Source organism: Schistocerca piceifrons, chromosome 4 (genome assembly GCF_021461385.2).
Source record: "Schistocerca piceifrons isolate TAMUIC-IGC-003096 chromosome 4, iqSchPice1.1, whole genome shotgun sequence".
Taxonomy (NCBI): Eukaryota; Metazoa; Arthropoda; class Insecta; order Orthoptera; family Acrididae; genus Schistocerca; species Schistocerca piceifrons.
In genome coordinates this window covers 132,953,556-132,980,963 of record NC_060141.1, presented here as the reverse complement: position 1 = coordinate 132,980,963, position 27,408 = coordinate 132,953,556, and the positions used below count along the sequence as shown (strand labels likewise).

The 27,408-nt window shown below is 36.1% G+C and overlaps 1 protein-coding gene across 2 annotated transcripts in view; it reads left to right on the top strand.

Annotated features, from left to right (window-relative positions):
- The window catches only part of LOC124795215 (probable 2-oxoglutarate dehydrogenase E1 component DHKTD1 homolog, mitochondrial), a 355,821-nt gene that overhangs the window by 111,660 nt on the left and 216,753 nt on the right, over positions 1–27,408 (top strand). For both annotated transcript variants that reach the window (XM_047259132.1, XM_047259133.1), the window contains exons 6-7: positions 9,150–9,223; positions 25,414–25,521. In XM_047259132.1, the coding sequence (XP_047115088.1) occupies positions 9,150–9,223; positions 25,414–25,521 (182 nt within the window). The remainder of the gene's footprint in view (positions 1–9,149; positions 9,224–25,413; positions 25,522–27,408) is intronic.

The following is a 27,408-nucleotide window of genomic DNA, read 5'->3' as shown; positions in this document are numbered from 1 at the left end:
CCCATTTTTAAGTGCATGTTAAAATGTGAGTTCATGAAGGATGCGTAACTAGGTTTGAAATAGGTTGAAATATGTTCAAACAGTACATTCTTGGTGTATGACGTGCAAGAGTGGAAGAAAGCCTCTTGCAGTGGAGGACAATGATCCAGGCTAATGGGCGCACCACTGTGGACTTGCATGAAGACATATAGATGGTCTTTTGTACACAGTGCTACATAGACAGCTATCAGACCAATACAAAACACAAACCAAAATTGAAATTCTGGTGAAAGCGGTCATGTAACAGTAACATTGGTGAGTAGACTGCTCATGTCAAATTAAAATGTGAGACCTAGAAGAGGATACTCTCTTTCATCCCATGTACTAGGGCTGCACTATTTTAACATATTTTAATCTGATTTAACCTTAGTTATGCATCCTTTGTGGGCTCACATTTTAATATGCCTTGAAGATGGGACATATGTCCTGAAACTGGGTAGAGCTTTCCCTTTTAGAAATAAATAATTTTTACAACTGTAGGGGATTTTATCATTGACATAAAATGAAACAGCCAGTTACAATGTAGATATATTTGATGTGCTTAAGGGTAGGTACCAGAGAAATTTCACCCAGGTTGGAAAAAAAATGCAAGGGACTGAAGATTTGTTTCATAACATATTTTGGCATGCAGAATTCAGTGGGTAAATCCAATTTGCTAAACAAAATTTTTCATCACTTTTGAATTTTAGGTTTTTGAAGAAAATGACTATTTTCTGAAACCCATTTGTGGAGTTATTGGTTATCATGAAATGTATTCACAAAAATGTTTTGAGGAAAAAAATGTTTAAAATTGACAAAGGAATAACAATTTTTCTTTTTGAGCATTTTGATCTTTTTCAAAACAACAATCTACAATTCTTAACATAAAATAGCATTACTACAACATTATGCGATGTTTCACCCAATATGGTTCGATGAACCCTCTGCCAGGCACTTAAATGTGATTTGCAGGGTATCCATGTAGGTGTATAAAATTGCATTCTTTATTTTCAATTTACATTTTATGTCACATATTCCCATCTGCACTGCATCCGCACAGGTGTGTCATCGTCCACGGGTATAGCTGGTCGCACGGAATAAAAGTGGGTCTTTTCTGACTGCCAGGTGTCGAACTGTCATCAATCGCCAGGCTACCACATAGTGTTATGGTTGGTAGAATGCAGGGGCATTACTGCTATAGCATATGTATGTATCATGGTATGAATAACGTTATGTAAAGTAACTAAACTGTGTTCAAATGTTCATTACCTGCTCACCCTAAGTACCTCACACCAGGCTGCCACCCATCCTGAACCAGGCACCATCAGGGATGTTTACTTTCCAGTTCACAATTGAGTCTGCCATGAACATAAATCCATATGTCTGAAAAAAAAGTAATTAGGCACACATACATAGACAATTACGGATGTACGTATAGATTATGCACGTATACAGAATATGAAATTAATGTTTCAATTTAATTTCTGCGCTGTACATATCTATCTAATGGTAGAAAACTAACTATACTTCAACTTTTTTTGCAAAAATCGAAATGGTTGCAATAAAAAAATGTTACTACTCCATCAATTTTTATCATTTTTGGCTGAAACATTTTTTTGTGAATACCTTCCTTGACAACTAAGAACTCCCTGTGTGTATTTGAAAAAAATGTTTTTCTTTTTTTTTTTTCAAAACTCAAAGATCAAAAAGTATGAAAAAATTGTTTATCAGATTGAATTTACCCACTGAATTTGGCATGGCAAGATATGTCATGAATCGAATTTTTGGCCCACTGCAATTTCTTTATGACCAGGTTCAAATTTCACCAGTACCTTTCCTTAACCCTTTCACGTACATGGGACACATTCGTCCCACGTATAAATCACCTTACTAATTGGACTGTAATTACAGTTGATGTGCTACAGATGCTCTACTTGAAGCAGAGATATTTGTTTTCTTTAATATTGTACATCTTTGGTGGCAACAATTACTATAACTACCATTAGTCGTCGGTTATTGTTGGTGATTCTCACTTCGAGCAGACACACAAATTTATTCACTTCTTGTGTGCATATTGTGTTCTCTGCCTTACTGTCAAAGCTTGAAAGTATATTCAAGTAAGTTTCTCTTTTACTTTAGACCATTCATTTAGAAAATAACTGCATTTCATCAGTGGAAATCTTTATTTTCATTCTTTGGGACATAGTTGTCCCAATGTACCACAATGGTAATTTGTGTACTTGTTTTTGAATGTCATGAAATCGTTACTATTACGTAAAACAAAACGAGCAGAATGGTATATAAAATTCAGTTGAAAATATATTATCTTTCATTTTATTAATTAAACTGAAAAAAATTGTACTGGTATAATTTCAAATCTGCTTTTAGGTCATGTGCTCCAGAGAAAGAGAATTTTTCATCATTGATGAAAGTGTTATGCAGATTTTGGAGGCTTGCAGTAGTGATGACGAAGATAATATGTTACTGGATGAAGAAGATAAAAAAATTTTCTTGAAGGAGATATGGAAGATGAAAGAGAACATGTTCTTACAGAAGATCCTGAAAAAGAAATACTTAGCCCACCTAGCAAAAGAAGGCATACAGACGAAATATCAGAACCAAATGCTGAGGTACCTGATTCCCTTCCAGATTTGCTAGAATTTAAATGGTCCAGAACTTACCAACCAAGACAGTTCAGTGATAACATGAATCATGAATTTGGGAAAGTGCTTTTGTTTAGTGTCAGTGAAAATCGTGAAATGCCACAGCCATTTGAAATTTTTTTTCTACTATTGGCCTAAAAGATTTGGTGCATGATATATTAATTCCTGAAAGTATTCAGTATGCAGAACAATCAGGCAACGCATTCAGCTCAAATGAAGATGAAATCAAGGCATTTCTTGGTATGAACCTGGTAATGGGGTACCAATTTTACCTACATTTAGAAGCTACTGGGCAACTGAACCCGATTTAGATGTTCCTTATATAGCTCAGATTATGCCACTACATTGGATTGAAGTGATTTGAAAGTACTTACATTTTTCGCAACAATGCAGATCAGTCAATAAAGGAAGACCGCACATACAAAGTGAGACCTGTAATTACCCATTTGAACAAAACCTTCCAGGAATCTCTTAGTGCAACTAGGGCTCAATCTGTAGATGAGCATATGATCAGATTCAAAGGACATAATATTATGCGACAGTATGTCAAAAATAAGCCAGTCAAATGCGGTTTCAAAATGTGGTGCAGATGTGATTCGGAAACTGGCTACCTATTTGAGTGTGATTCATACACTGGCCAAAAAGAACTCAGGTCCTAAAGTATGGCTTGGTGAGTCAGTAGTTCTGCAATGGACAAAATCACTATCCTGACTGGAATGTGAAATTTACATAGATAACTTTTTTTAACTCTCCAGCTTTGCAGTATTACCTTGGTTTACAAAATATCAGATCATGTGGAACAGTGGAACCAATCGTAAAAACATCCCAAAGATATTCCCTCCAGAAAAGGAAATGAAAAGAGGTGATTAATGCAGTCTCAGTAGCAATGGTCTGACAATCCTCAAATGGGTGGATAACAAGCCAGTTTTTCTACTGATTAATTTTATTTCCCCAATACCATGTACGACATTGAAGAGACGTCAGTCTGGTTCTTCTGAAAAGATCAATGTTCAGTGTCCTCTTATGATAAGAAAGTACAACAAGTGGATGGGAGGGGTGGACCTTATGGACCAGAAGAAAGTGACTTATGAGATTGACGGAAGGCAGAGATTAAGTATTACCTGAGAATTTTCTTTGATCTACTTGACATTGATGTAAACAATGCATATGTAATATATTCAAAATTTGCAGGAGAATCAGGATTCAAATCAACACTATCATCCCTAGAGTTCAGACAATGCATTGCGATAAAATCTAATTGGAAATTATTCAAGTCGACAAAGGAATTTATCAACAGTAGTGAAAACATCAAGAATGTTGCAGACCAGTTGCAATCCAAAGAGTCCAGAGCACCGAATGATAAAATCAGACGTAAGGAAGAGATGTGTTCATTGCGCTTCAAAGTGTGTTGAAAACCGCACTTACAATATTTGTGAACAGTGTGGTGTTAATTTATGCTTTACTTCAAGCAGAAACCGTTTTGCAGAATTTCACATCAAATAGACAACATATACACAGCCTGTGTAATTTTTCGGTGTATTAAGTGTAATGTGTTTTGTAACTGTCCTTTAAGGACCACAGGGACAAATACGTCCCAGCTTTTTTTTTAGCAGTACAAATAAAAATGTTTGAAATAATAACATATTTTGTTTATAAAACCTCCAATTACCACAGAGATACAAAAATTTTAATCACTAGCACTTTAGTTTTCTTAGGAACCTGAAAGGGTTAAAAGACTCCAAGTGCTATTAATTTTCTTTGTGCTACATCCAAAAGCATTTATCCAAAAAACACGTAAAATATGTAACTTGCAGTATTGTCGTAATTAAAAGTATTTTACAGACCATTAAAATGAAACAGGCTGTCACAATGTAAAGTTTTTGATGGCATTGAGCCACAGTTATACAACATTTTTTAAAAGAGTAAATCACTATTTGACTGTGTATTATTATATTTATTTTTTGTACATCCAGATTTTGGCTTTTATACCATTATTGGGTTCAATACTAAAAGTTGTTACATCATTATTAATAATGGTTTAACAACTTGTAGCATTGTAGTCGATAATGGTATAAAAGCCAAAATGTGTATAGTACAAAAGGTAAATATAATAATACAAAGTCAAGTGGTGATTTACTCTTTTAAAAATACCACACTGCAGTCAGTTTGGCTGCTCAACAGTAGACGAAATTGCATAAAAGATGTGAATCACAATATTTTTGGCTCTGCTCTGAATTTTTTGCTCCACGTAAAAAAGAATTTATCCAAAAAATTATGTAAAAGGTGTAACTTGCATCATTTTTTTCATTTAAAAGTGCTTTACAGACTATTAAAATGAAACAGCTAATCACAAGGTAGTCATCTTGGACATGCGCAAAAGTATCATACATGAATGTTTTGCACCACATTCAAAAAACATCCAAAACAATATGTAAAGTACCACTTACTTATGTGCAAAGTTGCTTTTTATCTCATAGATGGTATAAGACACAACAGAGCCTCAAATTAATTATTTTCCACATATAAACTGTTCTATGGTGCTTATGAAGTGTTATAAGATAGGCAGGCTTTGGCAAGATGCCAACAATCACACTTTAAGCTGTAAGTTAGATTAGTAGTGGTCCCCATGGGTGGTTTGCAATACAATGTGTGTGTCATGTTATAGTGAGCAGTGTGAAACGTATTGCAGCAAGACAAGACTTGTCATATAATCAAAATGCTCAGTCAGTTAGCTCAGCCTTGCCAATCCCTGTCTGCTTGCTTTGTGACACTTGGCAACCATTATAGAACAATTTAGATCTGGAAAATAATTAAGGTGAGGCTTTTTTGAGCCTTACACCATATAAGGTACAAAAAATGAACTTTACATGTTTGTAAGTGGTGCTTTGTGAAATTTTTTGAATGTGGCTGAAAACATTCAGAGCATTTCAATATTTTAGAGCATGTGACTGGCTGTTTCATTTTAATATTATTAAAAGAACTAGGGTCTGATGGTAGGAGAGGGGAGGGTGGGGTAGTGTTGCAAAGTACAATTGGGCTATTTCCACCATCTTGGATTTAAAAATAATTTATCCACCTTTAATATTTAAATTTCTTGCCATCTTCCATTTTTAAGTATCCCACAGTCTGCCATTTTTCATTCTTAATTTCCTGCGAAACATCTTCTTGATGACATCATGCATTCAAGGTAATTGATGATGTAATTCCCCCTGGCATGTAGGCAATCCACATGATAGCTTGCACTTTTCAAGGTCAAGTGGCTGCTGTCTTGGAGTGTGATGTCAGTGGTATCACTTACTTCAATTCCACATTTAAATGCAAAGTGGACTGGAATCAGCAAAATCTATCCATTTCATGGTGCTGTTAGTTTATTTTAAAGTTTGCATCATATTGAAAAAGATTCTATTTTTATATGAGCTAATAATATGCAAGTAAGCAATATCATCTCCTCCTTGCAACTAAAAATCAATACATACTCCACTGCGTTGTACATAAACTTTGGAGGGTCATGTGTAAATATTTCATATTCACTACAATCAATGCCAATATCTTTGGCCATCTTATACTTTATGTCCTGCCATGAGTGCCTGCTTCATCATAAATTAGAAAAAATATTAAACATTAGACAGACACTATCAAATTGCGTTTGAGTACTGAAAGTAAAGCATTTTGTCTTGAGACAATTGTCCTGTTCTTCTCTCTGTTTATTCTTGTTTTTATTGTTTCTATTCCTTTTGAAAAGTAATTTGCCTACTCTGTTTTTCTTCCACATTTTGTCTTTCATCAATTTCTTTGTCTACTGTTTGTTATTTTCTCCCATGTGCTTTTGCTGTGTGATGTCTTCTTGTGTTCTGACTTTAATGCCATTGATACTACAAACTTTCAAATTGGTAAAAGTCTCACAACTACCACTATTCTCCTCACTGATGCTACTGTAGTTGTTATCTTTACATTACCTCCTAACTAATGTTCCCTTGTTCCATGGTTATGGTTTTGCCCATAGCAAACATTTGCATAACTCAGAATGTGGGACCTTTTATGAAAGCTTCAATGCTGTCTAGTTCTAGACTCTCTATAATGCCGGGCATTATTGAATCTATTAGCAGTATCTCCATTAACACTATATTAAACTAGCTGTCCTTCCCTGTGATAACATTACTTAAAATTGATGATTTGAGTTGTCATCACCACTTACATTTTCCATTCTAGAGAGTCTCAAGTTTACGTTGTCTCTTTTCTGTATTTATATCCACTATCTTTTCCCCAGCTTAACAGGTCCTTTCCCATTTATTTTGATGGATTTATAAAATTAGCCACAGTTCCTTTACTACTTTCACTCGGTGCACTTTTAATACTCACTTTAATCACACGGTGCTTCACTACTTGTACTTGCATTATTCTAGCGCTGGGGCAAAGAAATGGCACTAGTTTCTGGTACAAAGTATTCTTATTCTCTGGTAGCCAACCTTCAGTTATGCCTGTCACAAAATTTACTGAATATTAATTACCATGATAGTAATTAGATTAAATACATGGTTGCTTGCAGTCACTACATCTCACAGTAGGCCTATACTAATTTTTAAATCCGATTCACTTCACTGGTTCAGGTACTCATATTTACTGCATCATATGTCAAATGATCATGAATATTACTTCAGCAATTAATGGGTGTTCCATAAAGAATACAGTTTTTTATTGCCTCATAATGTACATGTTTATTGACAGAATTAAGTAATTTACTTGTTATTGCACTGTGTGCTATTTGTGATTTTGTATGAAATATGATATTACTCAGATGCCCTCCATAACTGTGCAGGTCAAGCTCATTTCTTTCAATGAAATTTTCCCTTGCTTTTCCTCATATTTGCACCTCTCAGCCTTGCACTCTCAGTCTTGAGTTTTGGAAATGAATGTGGTTTGTTGAATACCCATGAGATTTCAAATACCCCACAGAATGAAATCACATGGTGTCGTATCACAATATGTGGGTAGCCAATTTACATCACAATTGTGAGAAATGACTTGTCCAGTTAACTTCTCTCATAACATGTCCATTATTGTAATCAGTCTTGTTGAAAGCAAACCTTGCAGCATTCGCATGATTGAGTTCAGACCATAAATACTCTCTTAACATATTGCAGTAGCATTTGCCACCCAGTGCTAATGCATTTTCAGTACTGTCTTTGAGGAATTACAGCACAATTACCACCAGCAACCAAAATGCCATGACATCCAGTCATTCATTGTGGATGTACTGGCTTCTCTATAGCTACTTGGTAGTTTTCTGTGCCATATCCTGTAATTTAGCTTGTTCATGAAGCTGTTCAACAGAAAGTGCTTCTTATAAGTGAGCATTTTTTTGGTGATAGAAATGTTGTCTGTTATTCATTTTGCAAGCACCCAATGGGCTAATCCTTGGTGATCTTTGATATCTTTTGGCTTTAGTTCTAGTGTTAGTTGGATTTTAAACACTCAAAGGTGCAGATCTTCTTTCATAAGTCATTGTATTCTGGTTCAGGAAATATCCAGTTGTTGTGAATATCAGTGAATAGGACTTGCAGCGATGTTATCGCTCATGATGGCAATGTTTTCTGTAGAACAACTAACACAAGGATGCCCTGAGGGTTTAATGTCCACAGCCAAACAGGTTTTCTAAAATTTAGCAGTCATTCTTATCATAGCCAACTTATTTAATGTATTACAAAGACCAAGCATTTCACAGAGTTTGCAAACAGTCTGTGCACAACATCACTACATTTGTAATAAGTTTTCAGTATGAAAACTTATGTTTTGTCATGAAGCACTGAATTACTAACCACAAATAAGACAGATGAGAATCATGGAATGTTCAGAGCTGCCCACTTGCTAGAACAGAAATGGCAGGCATTTGCAAGAGTTGCATTCTTTATGGGACATCCTTTAGTTCCTCACACAGCTTGTAATTGTGGTACTGATGGTATCTATGCCACATAAATCTTAGCAAAGCTTACCATTCATAAATTGGAGGTTTATTAATAACGCAATTATTAGAGTTAACTTTGGTTGATATTGACATTAGTATCTTTACTACATTAGGGTATAAATCAATTTGCATTTGTGTAAACTGGAAACATATTGTTGGTATTCCCAGTATGTTGTAGAGCAGTGAAGTGCCCTGATTTAAATTAATTATTAGTGTGAGAAACATAAATGCAAAGTTGTATCTCACTTTTACATTGTATGATATGTTAAACTTTCTGCAATTATCTGTGAATGACAGTCAATACAAACTTGAAAACAGATGTTCTGGATAAAGCATGGTCAGAGAGGCTGAAGTCTCTTACAGATCGATTTAAGTTACTTTTTAATCAGGTGACTAATAAGTTTAAAAAAATTCATTTTTAGTTCATTGTCTCAGATTTAGTCTTATTTATGTTTTGCTTTAAAATACATAGCAAAAAATATTCATTGTAGTAAAATTCTTTGCAGTGTCTTCTGTGGACTTAAACATCAGTGGAAGGCCACTTCACATCACAATTTTGTATAATCCCTCACATCTGGAGGTCAGTAGCCTGTATTCTATATCACTTTGATTTAGATCATGAAGGCCAAAAATAAAAGTATTGGTAATAAGTGAATCTTTATGGAAAATATGAAACTAAAAATATGACAATGAGGATAGATGAAATAAGAAAAACATAAAAGAAGCAGCTACTTGCAGAGTATTCAAAACAGGAATAAATGATACAGAACTGACAAATACATTAACTAATGAAAAATCCACAATGGAATGTAACAATATTATGAAAAGGAAAGTTGCCACTCACCAAATAGTGGAGATGCTGATCGTATCTCTGCTGTATGGTGAAGTACATTAACAAGTGAAAGCGAAGAAGTGCAAATAATGTTTATGAAAACTGCAACACTAAGATGGACATAAATGAAATAAATGAACTTTACACCTCTTTTTTAGTTCATAACAATGCACTAATTATGAGGTTGTAGAATTGTACATGATTCTGACTTTGAGATTTCAGTATGAATCCCCCTCATGTTGCAATCACAACATCTAAACATCATTGGCATGGAATCAAAGAAGGTCTTCATTAGAGTTCATTACCACATGAATCTCTTTTATGCCACATGCAGAGATCCAAATATCATAGGCATGTATGTATTCTAGTTGAGTCTCCCTAAACATCTAAACATCATTGGTGTTGAATCAAAGAAGGTCTTTATTAGAGTTCATTACCACATGAATCTCTCTTATACTACATGCAGAGATCCAGATATCATAGGCATGTATGTGTTCCTGTTGAGTCTCCCTACACGTGGTTTGTATGTGTGTCTACAGAAATCTGAAATAGTTACTGGAAACTTGATGATTGTGCATTGTGAATTTACTACTCTCTGAATGTTGGTGTCTAGATCATGTGTTGTATCTAATAAATCCCCAGCTTATCACAACTGGTTTCTATCCATTACTCTGCCCAACATTGCAGGCTGCCTAGCTGGAGTGCCCATGGTAGTGTCTCACACATTACTATCACTGAAGAACAGGCTAAAATATGGTTTATGTGAGCACATCATTTTACTGTTCAGCTCATTAGATGTGGTGTTCAGGTGATCATTGTTTCTATGATATTTCATTTGCTTGTGAGGCATGTCAGGGAATATTCAGAAAATGAGTCCAGCCCAGTGAACTCTGTTGTTGGCATCTTGAAAAACAGGGGTATCAACAGCATACTCATCATGCATCAATTGAACATTTAGAATGTTTACCGTATTTACTCGAATCTAAGCCGCACTCGAATCTAAGCCGCACCTGAAAAATGAGACTCGAAATCAAGGAAAAAAAAAATTTCCTGAATCTAAGCCGCACCTGAAATTTGAGACTCTAAATTCAAGGGGAGGAAAAAGTTTTAGGCCGCACCTCCAAATCGAAACAAAGTTGGTCCATTGTAATATGAGACACAATTTAGGTTGAATGAATGACTATACAGCTACAGTAGTTTGGTTAGAGTTGTAAGCTTAGCAGTTAAGCTTTACCAGGTAGCCATTGCTATGCGTCAGGCGCTCCGTCCGTATTTATACGCTCCGTCCGTATTTAAACGAGTACCCTTCCTTTTTCACGTGCTTCATCTGGTTTGAATTGATTGCTTATTTTTCTTTGATCTGATAAGTACCATTCTCTTTGTTATAGGTGTTTACGTCACTCTAAGCTGAAAATGCATAACTGTACTGTGTCATGCATTGTTTGTCGCTTTCTGATAATGAGTGTTTACAGCCTGTCGCCGCTCGCGGCATGGCTTGCTTTTGTGCATGCTACCGCCGCTTACAATTTAAAAAAAAGAGAGGAATCGTCTCATTAGTGAAACAGTCGCAAGAGACTGCTATTTGTTGTTACTTAACTGCTGCTTTCTTTGATAATGATCAACAAGAACCAAATAATAGAATGCGTATGATAGATGATGTTCTGAACGAGAGTTTTGCAAAAATTTTTCTCCGTTTGAAAATCTTTACAGACGCCTCTTTAGTACATTACATTCTGCTCAGAAATAAGAGTCATCCTAGATTTAAAAGTCTAGTCAATTGCCGTGCTTCATTTCTGACTGTATCACTATTAGGCATAAGAATAATATGAATATAAACATGACATGATATGTATATTCTTCTGTGTTTGCTGTTGTCTCACTCTAGTTTTCGTAGTTTATTAGGCAGACAGGATTTAAATGAGGTAGCAGCAAACACGAAAGAATACATGGCAAAATGTTTATATTCCTATTATAGTGAAGAGAATACTGCATGTGATTCACAATTCATAGAAGTTCATATTAGCAACCATCTCTTCTCATAGGTAGGAAAAAAATTCAGAACGTAGAGTTGGCCATATTGACAAACATCCCAAACAGTCTTGCCAGTCGGATTTTTGTAGTACATTGAGATGCGTCTACATTCGAAGATTAACAATACGGAATTTGTATTTACTTCGTTGGGTAATGTATGAAAATGCAGTGGTCGAAAAAAAGCTCATCTTCCACCTTTTTTTTAATTTATTTACTGATGCAGAGGTTTTGGCACCAGTATATTTTCTTTGTGCCTGCAAAGCATGCCTGTGTAGCGCTACATATATTCGATGGCAGAAGTTAGTTGTGGCGGCACCTACCAGCATTTTTCAGAACTTCCGCTTACTTTGCACTCGATTCTAAGCTGCAGGCGGTTTTTTGGATTACAAAAACCGGAAAAAAAGTGCGGCTTAGATTTGAGTAAATACGGTAAATAAACATGCTGATTCTTGTTAGGGATCGCCTCAATGAGTGGGCCCAATTCATGATTAAAAAAACACATCCAAAATGTCAAAGACTCCGCCTCTGGTTTGAACCTTACCTTGCACACATTCAGGATGAAATGCTTCATTTGGCCTTTGGTACACTTGACAACATGTGACAAGAGTAATTTGAATATAGGCAAAAATTTGATTTTTCAGACCACATTACATCTCATCAGTCAGCTTCTGTCCATGTTAATGATTTTTAGCCCACTGAAGAATTGCAGCTTTACGTACCAGTGTGAGCCATTGGCCTCTTGTGAGGGACCAACTCCAAGTGGTCATTGCATGCAGTTCCCATTGCAATGTTCTTTCAGCAACAAGTGGGGATGATCCTTCATTCACTGCCTGCAGCAATTCCTATCAGGTTTGGAAGTGATTTTAATTCACAAGCTTTTAAACACGTGACCAGTTGCTCTCATTTAGGATCTTTTTCCGACCACAATTCTGACATAGCTTTTCATGGCACATGTATTACACCACTGCTTGTAGACATATTGAACAGTTCACTGTAAAACACCAATAAATCCAGCAACTTCACACACTGTTTGGCCATGGTCATGGCCAAACATGATCGACTCTTTTTGCCACTCTGTCAGGTCCTTACTTTTACCCATGTTTATGTACAATGTCTGCTTGAAACATAAATGTCTTACTGATCACTAATTCCTTATGCTGATGGAGCAGTGCTTGCATAGTTGAATATATGACTTGATCACTGTGCCATCTTTAAAGTTGTAATGTTGAGCATGTGGCTTGAACACTGTGCCATCTGTAAAGGCTTAATGATTCATCTGTTCCATGTGCACTGCATAGCGTAATTTTTTTGTCTGGCGAACTTATGATGGAGTATTGTTGCCATTTACTTCCACTGGCTAAGCATGTATTGTTGTAGCATTGTTCCCTTTCCAATGCAGTCACAGTGCTCTGTTTATTAGTGGGCTATGCCTTTTTGTTTTGCCTCTTCTAGTGGTGTGCTATGGTCCTGTGACATGGAGATTTCATCATGCACCAGGACCACAATTATGTAATTGCAAATAAACAAATAATTTGTTATGTAACTTTAGTTTTTTGAGGTTATAATTACAACTCTATGACTATCTCCCATAAAGAACTAAACAATGGAAAATCCAGGATGGAATGTAACAATATAAAAAACTATTGGATGGACAATTCCTTCTACTCACAGTATCTTCACAGATACTCTTAAATATAATATTTTTGTCACTTTATATCTGTAATTATTACTGTAATACAATGGTCCTTCATAATTTTAGGTTATTTCATTATACTGTACTTAAATAAAATTATATGTATGCATTTGCATTCTTTCTATATCCCAGAGACTGCTCTTTGCAGGGTCCATGGAATACAGTTAATGCAGTGCATAGTCAGATTACATTATCCTGCTCATTGCTGTGTTTGACCTTTTTCTATCCTTTGGTTCCACACATATGCCCTATTAAGACAGCCTGTCATAGACAAAATAAAATGTTATGGTGTAACAAATTCATTTTATGGGAAGTGAGCATTCTGCATGTTGATTGACTTCAAATCATATGAATCTTATCAACAAATAAATACATAAAATACAGACACTGGGAAGTATGTTGGGACCCTTGATTGTTCATGTTGTATGTTAGTGACCTAGCAGACAATATTAGTGATAAAATCAGGCTTTTTGCAGATGCTGTAGTTATCTATACTGAAGTACTGTGAGAGAAGCTGCATAAATATTCAGTGAGATCTGTATAAGATTTCAACATGTTGCAAAGATTGGCACCTTGCTCTAAATGTTCAGAAATGTAAAATTTTGCACTTCACAAAACGAAAAATATAGTGAATCACTGCTGGATTTGGCCAACTTATACAAAACTTGGGTGTAACACTTTGTAGAGGTATGGATGGTATGATCACATAGGCTCAGTCATGAGTAAAGCAGGTGGTAGACTTTGGTTTAGTTGTGAAATACTAGGGGAAGTGAAATCAGTCTACAATGGAGATTGCTTACAAATCACTCGTGCAACCCAATCTACAATATTGATCAGATGTGTGGGACCTGTACCAAATAACACTAACAGAGGGCATTGAATGTATACAGAGAAGGGCAGCATGAAGGGTCACAGATTTGTTTGATCCATGAGAGAGTGTCATAGAGATACTGAAGGAACTGGGCTGGCAGACTCTTGAAGACAAATATAAAGTATCCCAAGAAAGTCTATTAACAAAGTTTCAAGAAACGGCTTTAAAGGATTACTCTAGGGATGTACTAAAACCTGCTATGTATCACTCACATAGGGATCATGAGGATAAGATTAGAGTAATTACTGCATGCACTGAGGAATTCAAACAATCATTCTTCCCATGCACCACACGTGAATGGAACAGAAAGAAACCCTAATAATTGGTACAATGTAATGTACCATCTTCCATGCAACTCAGGTTAGATTAGATTAGATTTACTTTCATTCCAATTGATCCATAGTGAGGAGGTCCTTCAGGATGTAGAACTTGCCAGAAAAACAACAATACACAACAAATATTTACAACTCAACAAATATGCTAATGTACCATTCCACAGGTCCCAAGTGGAATGATCGTCATTCTTTAATGAACACTATATGAAAGAATCATTTTACAAATACTAATGCACTGTATTTAAAATAAAAAAGTTTTTTATTTATTTATAAGGTAATAAATGTGTAATACAACTACTAAAATATTTACAATGAACACATTACTGCACTGAAATTGTGCAGAAGTTATATTGTACTTATATAAATATACTAACAAATCAGTTGGTTCTACTGAGAAATTCATCAATGGAGTAGAAGATATTGGCCACCAATAAAGCCTTTAGGCTTCTCGTAAACTGAATTTCATTGATTGTTAAGCTTTTTATGGCTGCTGGCAAGTTATTGAAAATGTGTGTTCCTGAATAATGCACACCTTTTTGTACAAGACTAAGTGACTTTAAATCCTTGTGAAGATTATTCTTATTTCTAGTATTGATTCCATGAATTCAGCTGTTGGTTTGAAAGAGTGATATATTTTTAATGACAAATTTCACTAAAGAATAAATATATTGGGAAGCAGTAGTTAGTATCCCTAGTTCCCTAAAGAGGTTTCTGCAGGATGTTCTTGAGTTCACACCACATATAACTCTTACTGCACGTTTTTGTGCCTGGAAAACTTTAGCTTGGCATGATGAATTACCCCAAAAAATAATCCCATATGACATTATGGAATGAAAGTAATCATAGTATGCCAGCTTTTTTATTTTTATATCCACTATGTCTGACACAATTTGCATTGAAAATAGAGATTTGTTAAGACACTTCAGCAGTTCTGTGGTGTGCTTTTCCCAGATGAATTTATTATCAAGCTGTAATCCCAAGAATTTAACACTGTCCACTTCTTCTATCTGCTTGTCATCATATGTTAGGCATATACTTGTGGGACACCCCTTACAGGTTCTGAACTGCATGTAGTGTGTTTTTTCAAAGTTCAGTGACAAAGAATTGGCTAGGAACCAGTGATTAATGTCCACAAATATTTTATTAGCTGATCTTTCTAAGACTACACTTGATTTGCTATTTATTGCAATGTTTGTATCATCGGCAAACAAAATGAACTTGGCATCTGGTAATGTTACTGATGAAAGGTCATTGATATACACAAGAAAAAGAAGGGGCCCTAAAATGGAACCTTGTGGGACCCCACATGTAATTAGTTCCCAGTTGGATGATGCCTGATAGCTTGATACATGTCTCTTTCCTAATAACACCCTTTGTTTCCTGCCAGAGATATAAGATTTGAACCATTTTGCAGCATTTCCTGTTACACTATAATATTCTAATTTATTTAAAAGTATATTGTGATTTACACAGTCAAATGCCTTTGACAGATCACAAAATATACCAGTTGCCTGCAATTTTTTATCTAATGAATTAAGCACATTTTCACTGTAAGTGTAGATAGCCTTCTCAGTATCAGAATCCTTTAGAAGTCCGAACTGTGACTTTGACAGAATGTTATTTGACATAAGATGGTTATAAAGCCGATTGTACATTACTTTTTCTAAAATTTTTAAGAATGCAGGCAAAAGTAAAATTGGGCGGAAATTTGATGCTATTTCTTTATCTCCCTTCTTAAACAGTGGCTTAACTTCAGAATATTTTAACCATTCAGGAAATATTCCACTGATAAACGACTGGTTATACAGATGGCTTAATATGTTACTTAACTCAGAATCACATTCTTTAATTAGCTTTGTTGATATTTCATCACACCCACTAGATGTTTTTGATTTTAAAGATTTTATGATGGACATTATTTCTGCTAGGGTAGTGAGGGTCAAATTCATATTATGGAAATTACTTGAAATGTATGGTCTGAGGTGTTCCATAGCAGCATCTATAGAACCTGATAACTCCATCTTTTCAGTAACAGTTATGAAATGTTTGTTAAAAAGTTCTGCAACACTATACACATCTGTCACCAATGTATCATTTACTCTTAATGCTATTTGTCCCTCTTCGTGTCTGGTTCTACCGGTCTCCTCCTTCAGTATATCCCATATTGTCTTTATTTTATTATCTGATATGACTATCTTTTCCTTGTAATATATTTGCTTTGATGTCCGTATTACAGTCTTTAATATTTTGCAGTATTTCTTGTAATGTGCTATAGTATCAACATCGGAACTGTTTCGGATTGGCAGATACAGTTTTCTTTTTGTTTTACAAGATACCCCTATTCCTTGAGTAATCCATTGCTTCTTTGTAGACTTAGCTCTAATCTTGGTAAGATTTTGGGGAAAACAGTGTTTGAGTAAGATAAGCACTTTATTAATAAAAGTTTTATATTTTTCATGCATGCCCTGAGCACTGTAAACATCAGTCCAGTGAAAGTCTCTGAGGAGTGTCCTAAAATAATCAATTTTTGGCTTATTGATTACCCTCTTCAGCTCAGATTTAACAGATTTTATATCCTGTTCAGTGTTAACATTTAACAGAAGGAGCTGCATGTCATGATCTGAGAGGCCATTGACTATTGGTTTTGTAATATAATTTTGTTCATTGGACGTTTCTATAAAGGTATTATCAATGGCTGTTTGTGAGCAATTGGTACCCTAATGGGGAACTTTACAGTGGGAATTAGGTTGGATGATAATGTTGATAGCTCAAATAAGTTCTTATTGGGAGAGTCTTTAAGGAAATCTACATTGAAATCACCAGCAACCACTATTTCTTTGTTTCTGGTTGTTAAATGGGCCAGTACAGCTTCAAGGTGGTTTACAAACAGATTAAAGTTACCTGCAGGTGCTCGATATACACTTAATATTATGAAGGATTTTTGTGAAATTCTACTTCTGTTGCACATGCTTCCATATCCTGTTCTAGGCAAAATTTATGAATGTCTATGTTCTTACATTTATGACAGTTCCTGATGAATGTGGCAACTCCTCCTTTCTCCATTTTTGATCTACAAAAGTGAGATGCTAACCTAAACCCTGTAACACTTAAAAGTTCTATACCAGTGGTCACATAATGTTCAGAGAGGCAGATTATGTCAGCTGGGTTTGAAGACTCTAATTCATCTATGCAGATAATTAAGTCAATAATTTTATTTCTCAGTCCTTGAATATTTTGATGCAATAAAGATAGCTGACACTTCACATTGACTGAGTTAAAATTGGGTAAAGTTAAAATATCAGCTGAATGTTGAAAATTCTTAACAAATGGCTGTTTATGCTGATGTAATAAGTTAGAATTATGGTTTTTGGTTTCTTTCTCAAACTGAAGATTTGTCTCAGTCCTAACCTCTCTTAAAATTTGGCTTCTTTCTGTCCTCACTACCCTAAAAAGGGTCTTTTCTGAACCCTATAACCACTGGTATTTTATCACTCACGACTGTGCCTCCCCCCTTTTAACTTTCCAGCTATTTTCCCAGCCAGTTTACCTTTCCCCTTCCTGTTGAGGTGAAGGCCATGCCTAGTATAATCCCACCTATTGAGAGAATCAACAGGAACCACACCGATGTGTGACCCTGCACCCGACATAAGCAACCGTTCCAACTTCAAATTAACTCTCTTGACAGAAGAGTTCAAATTAGGTCGGTCATGGTGCCCAAGAACAGATACAAACTCAACACTAGTATGCTTCGATGCTGATGCAATCTTTGCAAGGTCATACTCTATACTGTACCCAGGATCTCTGTCAGTACTATTACCTGCCCCACTCACTATAACCACGGTGTCTTCCTTAGTGAAATCTTTGCAAAGTGATCCTAAATCCTCTGTCACCTGCTCCAGACCACCACTAGGTTTAAAAAAATTGGTGACATGGTATTCTGATCCTAGTTCATCCTGCAAAAGTTGGCCAACACCTCTTCCATGGGAACTACCTAAAACAACACTTTCTTTTGCTTTACTGATTTCCCTACTTTCTTGCTTTTCATTTTGTTGCTGAAAGAAGCAGTTAATAGGAATATAAAAAAAGGGAGGAAGGTTTATCTGTTTAGCAAGAGTAATAGAAGGCAGATTTCAGACTACCTAACAGATCAAAACGAAAATTTCTGTTCCGACACTGACAATGTTGAGTGTTTATGGAAAAAGTTCAAGGCAATCGTAAAATGCGTTTTAGACAGGTACGTGCCGAGTAAAACTGTGAGGGACGGGAAAAACCCACCGTGGTACAACAACAAAGTTAGGAAACTACTGCGAAAGCAAAGAGAGCTCCACTCCAAGTTTAAACGCAGCCAAAACCTCTCAGACAAACAGAAGCTAAACGATGTCAAAGTTAGCGTAAGGAGGGCTATGCGTGAAGCGTTCATTGAATTCGAAAGTAAAATTCTATGTACCGACTTGACAGAAAATCCTAGGAAGTTCTGGTCTTACGTTAAATCAGTAAGTGGCTCGAAACAGCATATCCAGACACTACGGGATGATGATGGCATTGAAACAGAGGATGACACGCGTAAAGCTGAAATACTAAACACCTTTTTCCAAAGCTGTTTCACAGAGGAAGACCGCACTGCAGTTCCTTCTCTAAATCCTCGCACAAACGAAAAAATGGCTGACATTGAAATAAGTGTCCAAGGAATAGAAAAGCAACTGGAATCACTCAATAGAGGAAAGTCCACTGGACCTGACGGGATACCAATTCGATTCTACACAGAGTACGCGAAAGAACTTGCCCCCCTTCTAACAGCCGTGTACCGCAAGTCTCTAGAGGAACGGAGGGTTCCAAATGATTGGAAAAGAGCACAGATAGTCCCAGTCTTCAAGAAGGGTCGTCGAGCAAATGCGCAAAACTATAGACCTATATCTCTTACGTCGATCTCTTGTAGAATTTTAGAACATGTTTTTTGCTCGCGTATCATGTCATTTCTGGATACCCAGAATCTACTATGTAGGAATCAACATGGATTCCGGAAACAGCGATCGTGTGAGACCCAACTCGCCTTATTTGTTCATGAGACCCAGAAAATATTAGATACAGGCTCCCAGGTAGATGCTATTTTTCTTGACTTCCGGAAGGCGTTCGATACAGTTCCGCACTGTCGCCTGATAAACAAAGTAAGAGCCTACGGAATATCAGACCAGCTGTGTGGCTGGATTGAAGAGTTTTTAGCAAACAGAACACAGCATGTTGTTATCAATGGAGAGACGTCTACAGACGTTAAAGTAACCTCTGGCGTGCCACAGGGGAGTGTTATGGGACCATTGCTTTTCACAATATATATAAATGACTTAGTAGATAGTGTCGGAAGTTCCATGCGGCTTTTCGCGGATGATGCTGTAGTATACAGAGAAGTTGCTGCATTAGAAAATTGTAGCGAAATACAGGAAGATCTGCAGCGGATAGGCACTTGGTGCAGGGAGTGGCAACTGACCCTTAACATAGACAAATGTAATGTATTGCGAATACATAGAAAGAAGGATCCTTTATTGTATGATTATATGATAGCGGAACAAACACTGGTAGCAGTTACTTCTGTAAAATATCTGGGAGTATGCGTACGGAACGATTTGAAGTGGAATGATCATATAAAATTAATTGTTGGTAAGGCGGGTACCAGGTTGAGATTCATTGGGAGAGTGCTTAGAAAATGTAGTCCATCAACAAAGGAGGTGGCTTACAAAACACTCGTTCGACCTATACTAGAGTATTACTCATCAGTGTGGGATCCGTACCAGGTCGGGTTGACGGAGGAGAGAGAGAAGATCCAAAGAAGAGCGGCGCGTTTCGTCACTGGGTTATTTGGTAACCGTGATAGCGTTACGGAGATGTTTAATAAACTCAAGTGGCAGACTCTGCAAGAGAGGCGCTCTGCATCGCGGTGTAGCTTGCTCGCCAGGTTTCGAGAGGGTGCGTTTCTGGATGAGGTATCGAATATATTGCTTCCCCCTACTTATACTTCCCGAGGAGATCATGAATGTAAAATTAGAGAGATTAGAGTGCGCACGGAGGCTTTCAGACAGTCGTTCTTCCCGCGAACCATACGCGACTGGAACAGGAAAGGGAGGTAATGACAGTGGCACGTAAAGTGCCCTCCGCCACACGCCGTTGGGTGGCTTGCGGAGTATCAATGTAGATGTAGATGTAGATGAAGTTTGTTGTGCCCTGTCTACAACTGCAACTGCTTGAGGCTCACCAGTTTCTAACTGAAGCAATAGGTCAAATCTATTTTCCACATTCACCACAAAGCTGTCAGATAAAGTTCTGGGCCTGTTCCTCCTGTTGCCTGTTGCCACTTCCCACCTCTCTTTACCCTTCTCCCTCCTTAACCTGTCAAGATCTCCCCTGGCCTTGTCTAACTCAGCCTAAAGGGTGGCAAATTTCCCCTCCTATTCTAGTATCTTCCTATCTCTACTACAAATCCTGCAAAACCACTGCTGAGTCTCATTTACTTCCCCTATTCCCACACCACTACAGTCACCCACATGGAAAAAACTGCAGCACCCATCACACCAAAGCCCCGACCTAACAATTCTATGGCAAGCCAAGCACTTTTCACTCATGATAAACGTAATAGTTTACTAAGAATAAGTCATTTAAATTACAGATAAACACGAAAATATGGTTCCACAAATTTGGACTATATGCAACTGTGTGTAAACAAAAACAACAGTGCAAAGTTTCTGAAACAACTACTTAAACTTTACGCTACTTTCCAGAAATGCTAGTTAAATAATGAAGAGGTACGCTACAGTTAAATTGCTGGAGAGAGCCAAGAACAACTAACCAAAATTCTATAGATTTGCTGCGGCAAAACGTAAACAGAATATCCGACTGTACGATCTTTTCGCGTTTTCTGCTATATTACGTAAAGAAAAATGAAACCTTTAACGGTACACTTAAAAGGCACACTAATACACCTATTTACCACATAATCAGTAGTAAACTATATGTTTTATAATCTAAAATTACTTATCTTTAAGAAAACACCAAAACTCGCACCGTCACCTGTCTGCAGGGCTGCAGATTTGCAGATTACAGATGTAGATGTACATAAACATACATAATTGCACACATAAATAGATCCATACATTTCTTGCCTTACTGAGTTACCCATTTCACTGTTCTTTTGTATATCTTGTAAAATGCCTCTTAACTGCAGTAATTAATTATTGCCATAACTGTCAACAAAATTTACAAATCATTTTAGTTAATCCTTTATGGCATAAAAACACTTTTCTAACAAATAATTTTTATGGTATTCCTGAAGGCATTTATTTCGCTTTTGTCTTTTATCTCTTGTGGTAGTTTATTGTATAGTTTAATTCCGTTATGTAGCACACTATTTTGAGTTTTTGGTTTGTTTTTTCTATTGAAATGTTAGTGGTGGTTGGACATGGTTCAATATTCATGTAGAGCTCTGTTAGTTTGGTACCGATCAATGTCTTTTTTAATTTGAATCAGTGCTTTCAAAATGTATTTACATGGAACAGTCAAGATTCTCATAGATTTGAACAACTCAGTGCAGTGAGTTCTCTTGCTACTTTTTGTCATAATTCGTACAGCATTTTTTTGTAGCTTAAAGAATATTTGTTTCTTCTGCTCATTTGTTCCCTGAACATTATCCCATAACTCATCACAAAATGAACCTATGAAAAATATATTGTTTTGGTACATGATCTACTACACATAGAATTTATTATTCTAAGTGCAAAGCATACTGAAGCTATTCATTTGCTGAGGGTGGTATCATGCTCAGTCTATTTTAGTTGTTTGTCAATATGCATCCTTAGAAATTTTGTTTGTGATACAATTTCTGTGAGCTCATCTTTCACTTTTAAAGAGTTGGTTTTGGGGTTTCTTATTGTGTGGAAACTAATACCTTTTTTTTAAGTTAATTGTCTACCTATCTGCATACAAGTATGAGTGTTTCTCTGTGTCATGGGTAGCAATCTATACTTTCTCTATTGTTGTTATTCCATCCCAGAATTTCAATTGTTTGACTGATATTTAAATAATTTAGGAGTAAAGGAGACCACCCACCGAATATCAGAAGCGCTAAGTTGTCGATAGGCATGCTCAGAGGAGGAAGACAGCTTGCTAGTTTTTTTGAAATAAATCCTTTGTCAAGTACAAACACACACACACACACACACACACACACACACACACTTGTGCCTCTACATTGTAGGGACACAGATGCGGTCACATACACTTGTGTGTGTGTGTATGTGTGTGTGTGTGTGTGTGTGTGTGTGTGCGTGCTCCAGCTTGACAAAGGATTTATTTCAAAAAGTAGCAAGTTTTCTTCCCCCTTTGTGTGTACCTGCTGAGGACTTGACACTTCTACTATATGGTGAGTGGTCTTCTTTAATCCTAAATTATTTACATTCTATCAGAGCTTTCGTACTACATTTTACTCTAATGTAACCTACTCAAAAGGTATTAAATAGCCTCATATGGATATACTATGATTGTAATTAGAGTTAGTTTGTCTGTTAACATTTTATATATATGGATGTGTTGCATTTGGAAATAAGGGTTAATTTGATGACTGATTGTGAGGCAGCTCAATGGTCGATTCCATGAAGTCATCACTGATTTTCAGTATTGTTCTACAAACAACTTCTTAACTAGACGAGATATTATTTTTCAGATCTTTGTAATGTCCTTGGTATTTTTTATGTTTGAACCTAATGTACTGGTGACACAAATTATGTTTGAAGAAGTAAGTTAATACATCTTGCTGTGATTGTTTGTTACTTTTTCCTACGGTTACTTTCACTTTTAGGAAGTAGTTCTCTTTTGTAATTTAGATGTAAAGGATTAAAGATGGTATATCTGCCCCTGGTGGGCAAGTATTAACAGAAAAACACATTGATCAATTATATTTATTTCATAAAAAACACAATGTAACAGAACTGAAACAAATGCTAAACTAAACTATTTTGTCCAGAACATTCTGTGTGTTATACCCAAACTAGTTTTGGTGAAACATTTTTGATCATCAGTGGACTTACATTCTGAAAATACATGTAATGAAGAGAGGCATGTAGTGAAATAAGCCCTATTTTCAATCTTTTGTTTCTAGTTTCATGCTTTCCCATACATGTCCACAAACTATTACAAGGTGTGTTTTCTCATACAGCATGGTATCTGCAACAAGAGCACCCATTCTGCCTGTAGTTTACTCATGAATTTCAATGACATATGTATTATGCAAATTTATGACAGTTGTGGTGTGCTTAGGTGACAAATATATAATATGGGATCCTTATGAGTAGCCTTGATATATTTCATATCTAATTTGAAATCTTCATATTACGCATAAAATTTTTGCTGTCCACTCAGCTGTAATAGTGGCTTTGCATCACTGTTGGCCTGGCAATCAGATGTTTGCTAGTTAGATCAATGTGTTATGATTGGATGATTATACATGTGTGTACCATAAACATCAATCCTTCTATAACAGTTAAGAAAGTAAACAAGTCCATATATGGTTTTGTTATTGTCTTAGTGGTTTCTGATGGCATCTGCTCTGTTGTGTCGACTGTGTGCTCCTCATCTCCTAAAGCAGGAATGAGCCAGGTACAAAACCTTGTGAGACACCGTATTTAGTAAGAATCAGTAAAATTTTTCTCTGTTTGTGACCGCATTGTCAATATGTAAAACTACCAACGTTTCAGTCACTGTTACAAGTCATGTTCTTCAGAAGGTCACTTGCAACAGTCACCAAAATGTGGTAATTTTACATATTAACAATGTGGTCACAAACCCAGAAAAATTTTATTGATTGTGACACTAGCTGCAGAAGCCTACATTTATATTTACCATATTTAATGTTTCCCCAATCTGAATTTACTTTTATTCTTGTGGTATCATTTGTTTTCAAGTCACCCTCTGTTTTCTGTTGTTGAATTATGATTTCTACATATAACCGAAACCTGCCATCCTGCTTCCTCCTTTACCTCAGTCCACTGAACTCAGTACAGGAAACTAGTGTTAGAGGGTGCATGTTAGGATTTTCTATGTGATGTGTGATAGCTTGAGCCTTCCAGTCTAGGACTGTGTGCTATCCTCAAACATGAGTGCAGGTAATAAGTATTTGTCACAGAGGCACACGAATGAATGAATTAAACCTGAAAGTCTTTATGTAGTGTAAATATTTCTCATGCACAAATATATCTGTGGGGTTTGTTATGCCAGTAAGCTGCAGAACAAACTGCTGCGGGAAAGGAGGGTAAGAATTCAGATGTAGATTTGGGGTACATGACGGGAATGGAGATTAAAAAGAGAATACATGATGAACTGGAAGAACGATTAACGTAGGACAAAGATGCCACTGTAATAGAGTAGAAGATATCATTTACTGAATAAGAGAAGGGAACATAAGTAACAGTAAATCATTTCTTATTGAAGAAGGAAATTGTGGTAGTGTTTCATGTATTTTTATGCATGTCTATCATTTGTATGGGAAGGTGCAGGTCCTGAAGGAATGTGCAAATCACAGTTTGCAAACTCCACAATTTTCAGGATGCAATTTCCTTTTTCTACAAGTGCTCAAAGTATTTTATATTTAGACTTACATATGACAGGAAATAAGCAACTTACTTTACTCATAAATTCATCCTACAGTATGCTTAGTGAAAGGAAGTCTTTTTTCTTATGTATCTAATTCCTGAAAACTATTGCTAGGGAATAATAGATTATGTGAACTACCAACATTTGTTGTTTGAGAAAGGAGTAATTATATGATGTTGGAGAAATGTAGAGTAGTCACTAGATTTCTTGTCTATTGTTAACTTCTAATTTCCATTTTTATAGTTATATCGTTCCTAATAAAGAAAAATTAATTTTTTACCTTTTTTGCTGAATGATTTTTACTTACTGTACTAGTTTACCTTTTCTTTCTTAATACTGTATAAATAGAAAACAAACTACTCTAACTATACTGTTCCAGGCTGTGAATCCAGTGTCAATGGGAAAGACAAGAGGACGACAGCAAACAGTTAATGATGGAACTTATGACAGGGAGCACCACCCATCAGATAAAGTTCTGAATGTGCAGGTAACTTAGTAGAGTGTATGTAATTTTATGTGTTTTTCTGAAGACAGAAATTTCTAATGTAGTTCTATTGGCACTATGAATGATAACAGTTAATATTGCGTCTTTGAAGGCTATACAATTCTTAGTTTTTGTAATTATATAATCTGGCTACATATTCATCCAGCAACATCTCAGTAACTGATGCTGGGTTTTTTAGATTGTATTGACAATCTTTGTGTACTATAATTAATGTGAGCTTATTGTGTGATACAAAGCTTATTTTCCTAAATTATTAGCTGATGTATACAGGCTGCTGGTAATTGAAGTATCTGTTGTGTAAAGTCTTTCCTGCTGGTTATACAAACCATGATTGTGGGGCTCACATTTATATGATGAAAGACAGTGTACAACATGGCTACACTCTTCGGTAGTAAATGTTTTCATGATCCATGTACCTGATGTGTCTTATTTAACAGGTAAAGATATAGGCTCTGAAGAATCATGCTGTATGAAAGTATACAACCAGTGTTTAACTTGAGCACCATTGGATAGATACTTATCATGTACAACAACAATGAGAAAGAAATTTCAATGTGGAAATAAATAGTGCACTGTAGTTAGTTATAATTTAGAATAAGTGACTGAAATTCTATACATTGAGCCCCCAGGTAATAATTTACAGTTGACGGCTCAAAAGGAGCAAAAGTTACTGTTTTTTAATGACTTAATTTAAACTGAAATTAAGTAGTAATTACAAGTGTGAAGACAGGCAGTGGTGTCACTAAAATGCACACATGCTGGTTCACATGTAAAAGCCACATATCACAAAATGATTTTAAGTTAATTAGAAATGCATTGAAATTATTTGTAACTATAAAAACTGATAATGGTTACTTATTAGCAACACGTCACATGAGATATATGGAATAACATCACTCACTATAATACTATCTGCTTTTGGGTTTTGTGAAGCAAATACCAACAACCAATCATTTTTCTTTAACAAATGTTACTTTTGAAAAATTTGTAGTGCCTTCATTAACTAACAATAAACAAGTTCACAATGCCTATGTTATGAAAGTCAACAACACATGAAGTATTTGCAAGCACACAACAAAATTTATAAAAGTCACTTTAGTCAAAATAGCATATCCATTTTCAACTTCTTGTGGTGTAATGAGTAGTCCATTAAATTTCAGGAAAGCAGCCGTGCAAATAAAATATCTTCTAATGATATTTCAGCCACATATCATCTGACCGTCCTCATAGTGAGTCACAAGACTGACGACAAGGTGCCAAGCATGGCCTTATATGTTCCACTGCGGCGGTACTGTGCATGTGGGTCACAGAGCTGGTTGGCGGCAAAGAAATATGGTTACATGTGTGCTGCCTGTGGTGAAGGTGTACAGATATTCGATAGGCATACAGATATTCAATTCGCTTATCGATGAATGTCCAGCGGCAGTGACACCATGATGACTTATCTGTAGTTTAATTTTCCCAAGAGTGGGATTCCATGCTTTGTCCAAATTAAAACCATTATCTCTATTTATGAAATTATTCGCTGATCTAATCTCCGTAGCTTCATGAAGACTGGGTCCCAAAAGGACAAGGTGGGTGTTAAAAGCTTCACTTCACTGTAGCTCATTGAATGTCCTGTATCAATACAATGTTCGGCCACAGCTGACTTGTCTGGCAGTAATAAGTGTGTGTGTCTCTCGTGAATGGTGCGTCACTTGAATGTGTGACTTCCCACAATTTCCACAAGGAATCTGATACACACCCACTTTACGGAGCAGTAAATCATCCTTTACAGAGCTGAGTAAAGCTGCAATTTTCATGGGAGGCCGGAAGATCACCTTAACACAGTGTTTATCAAGAATACGGCCTATCTTTGAGGAAACAGCA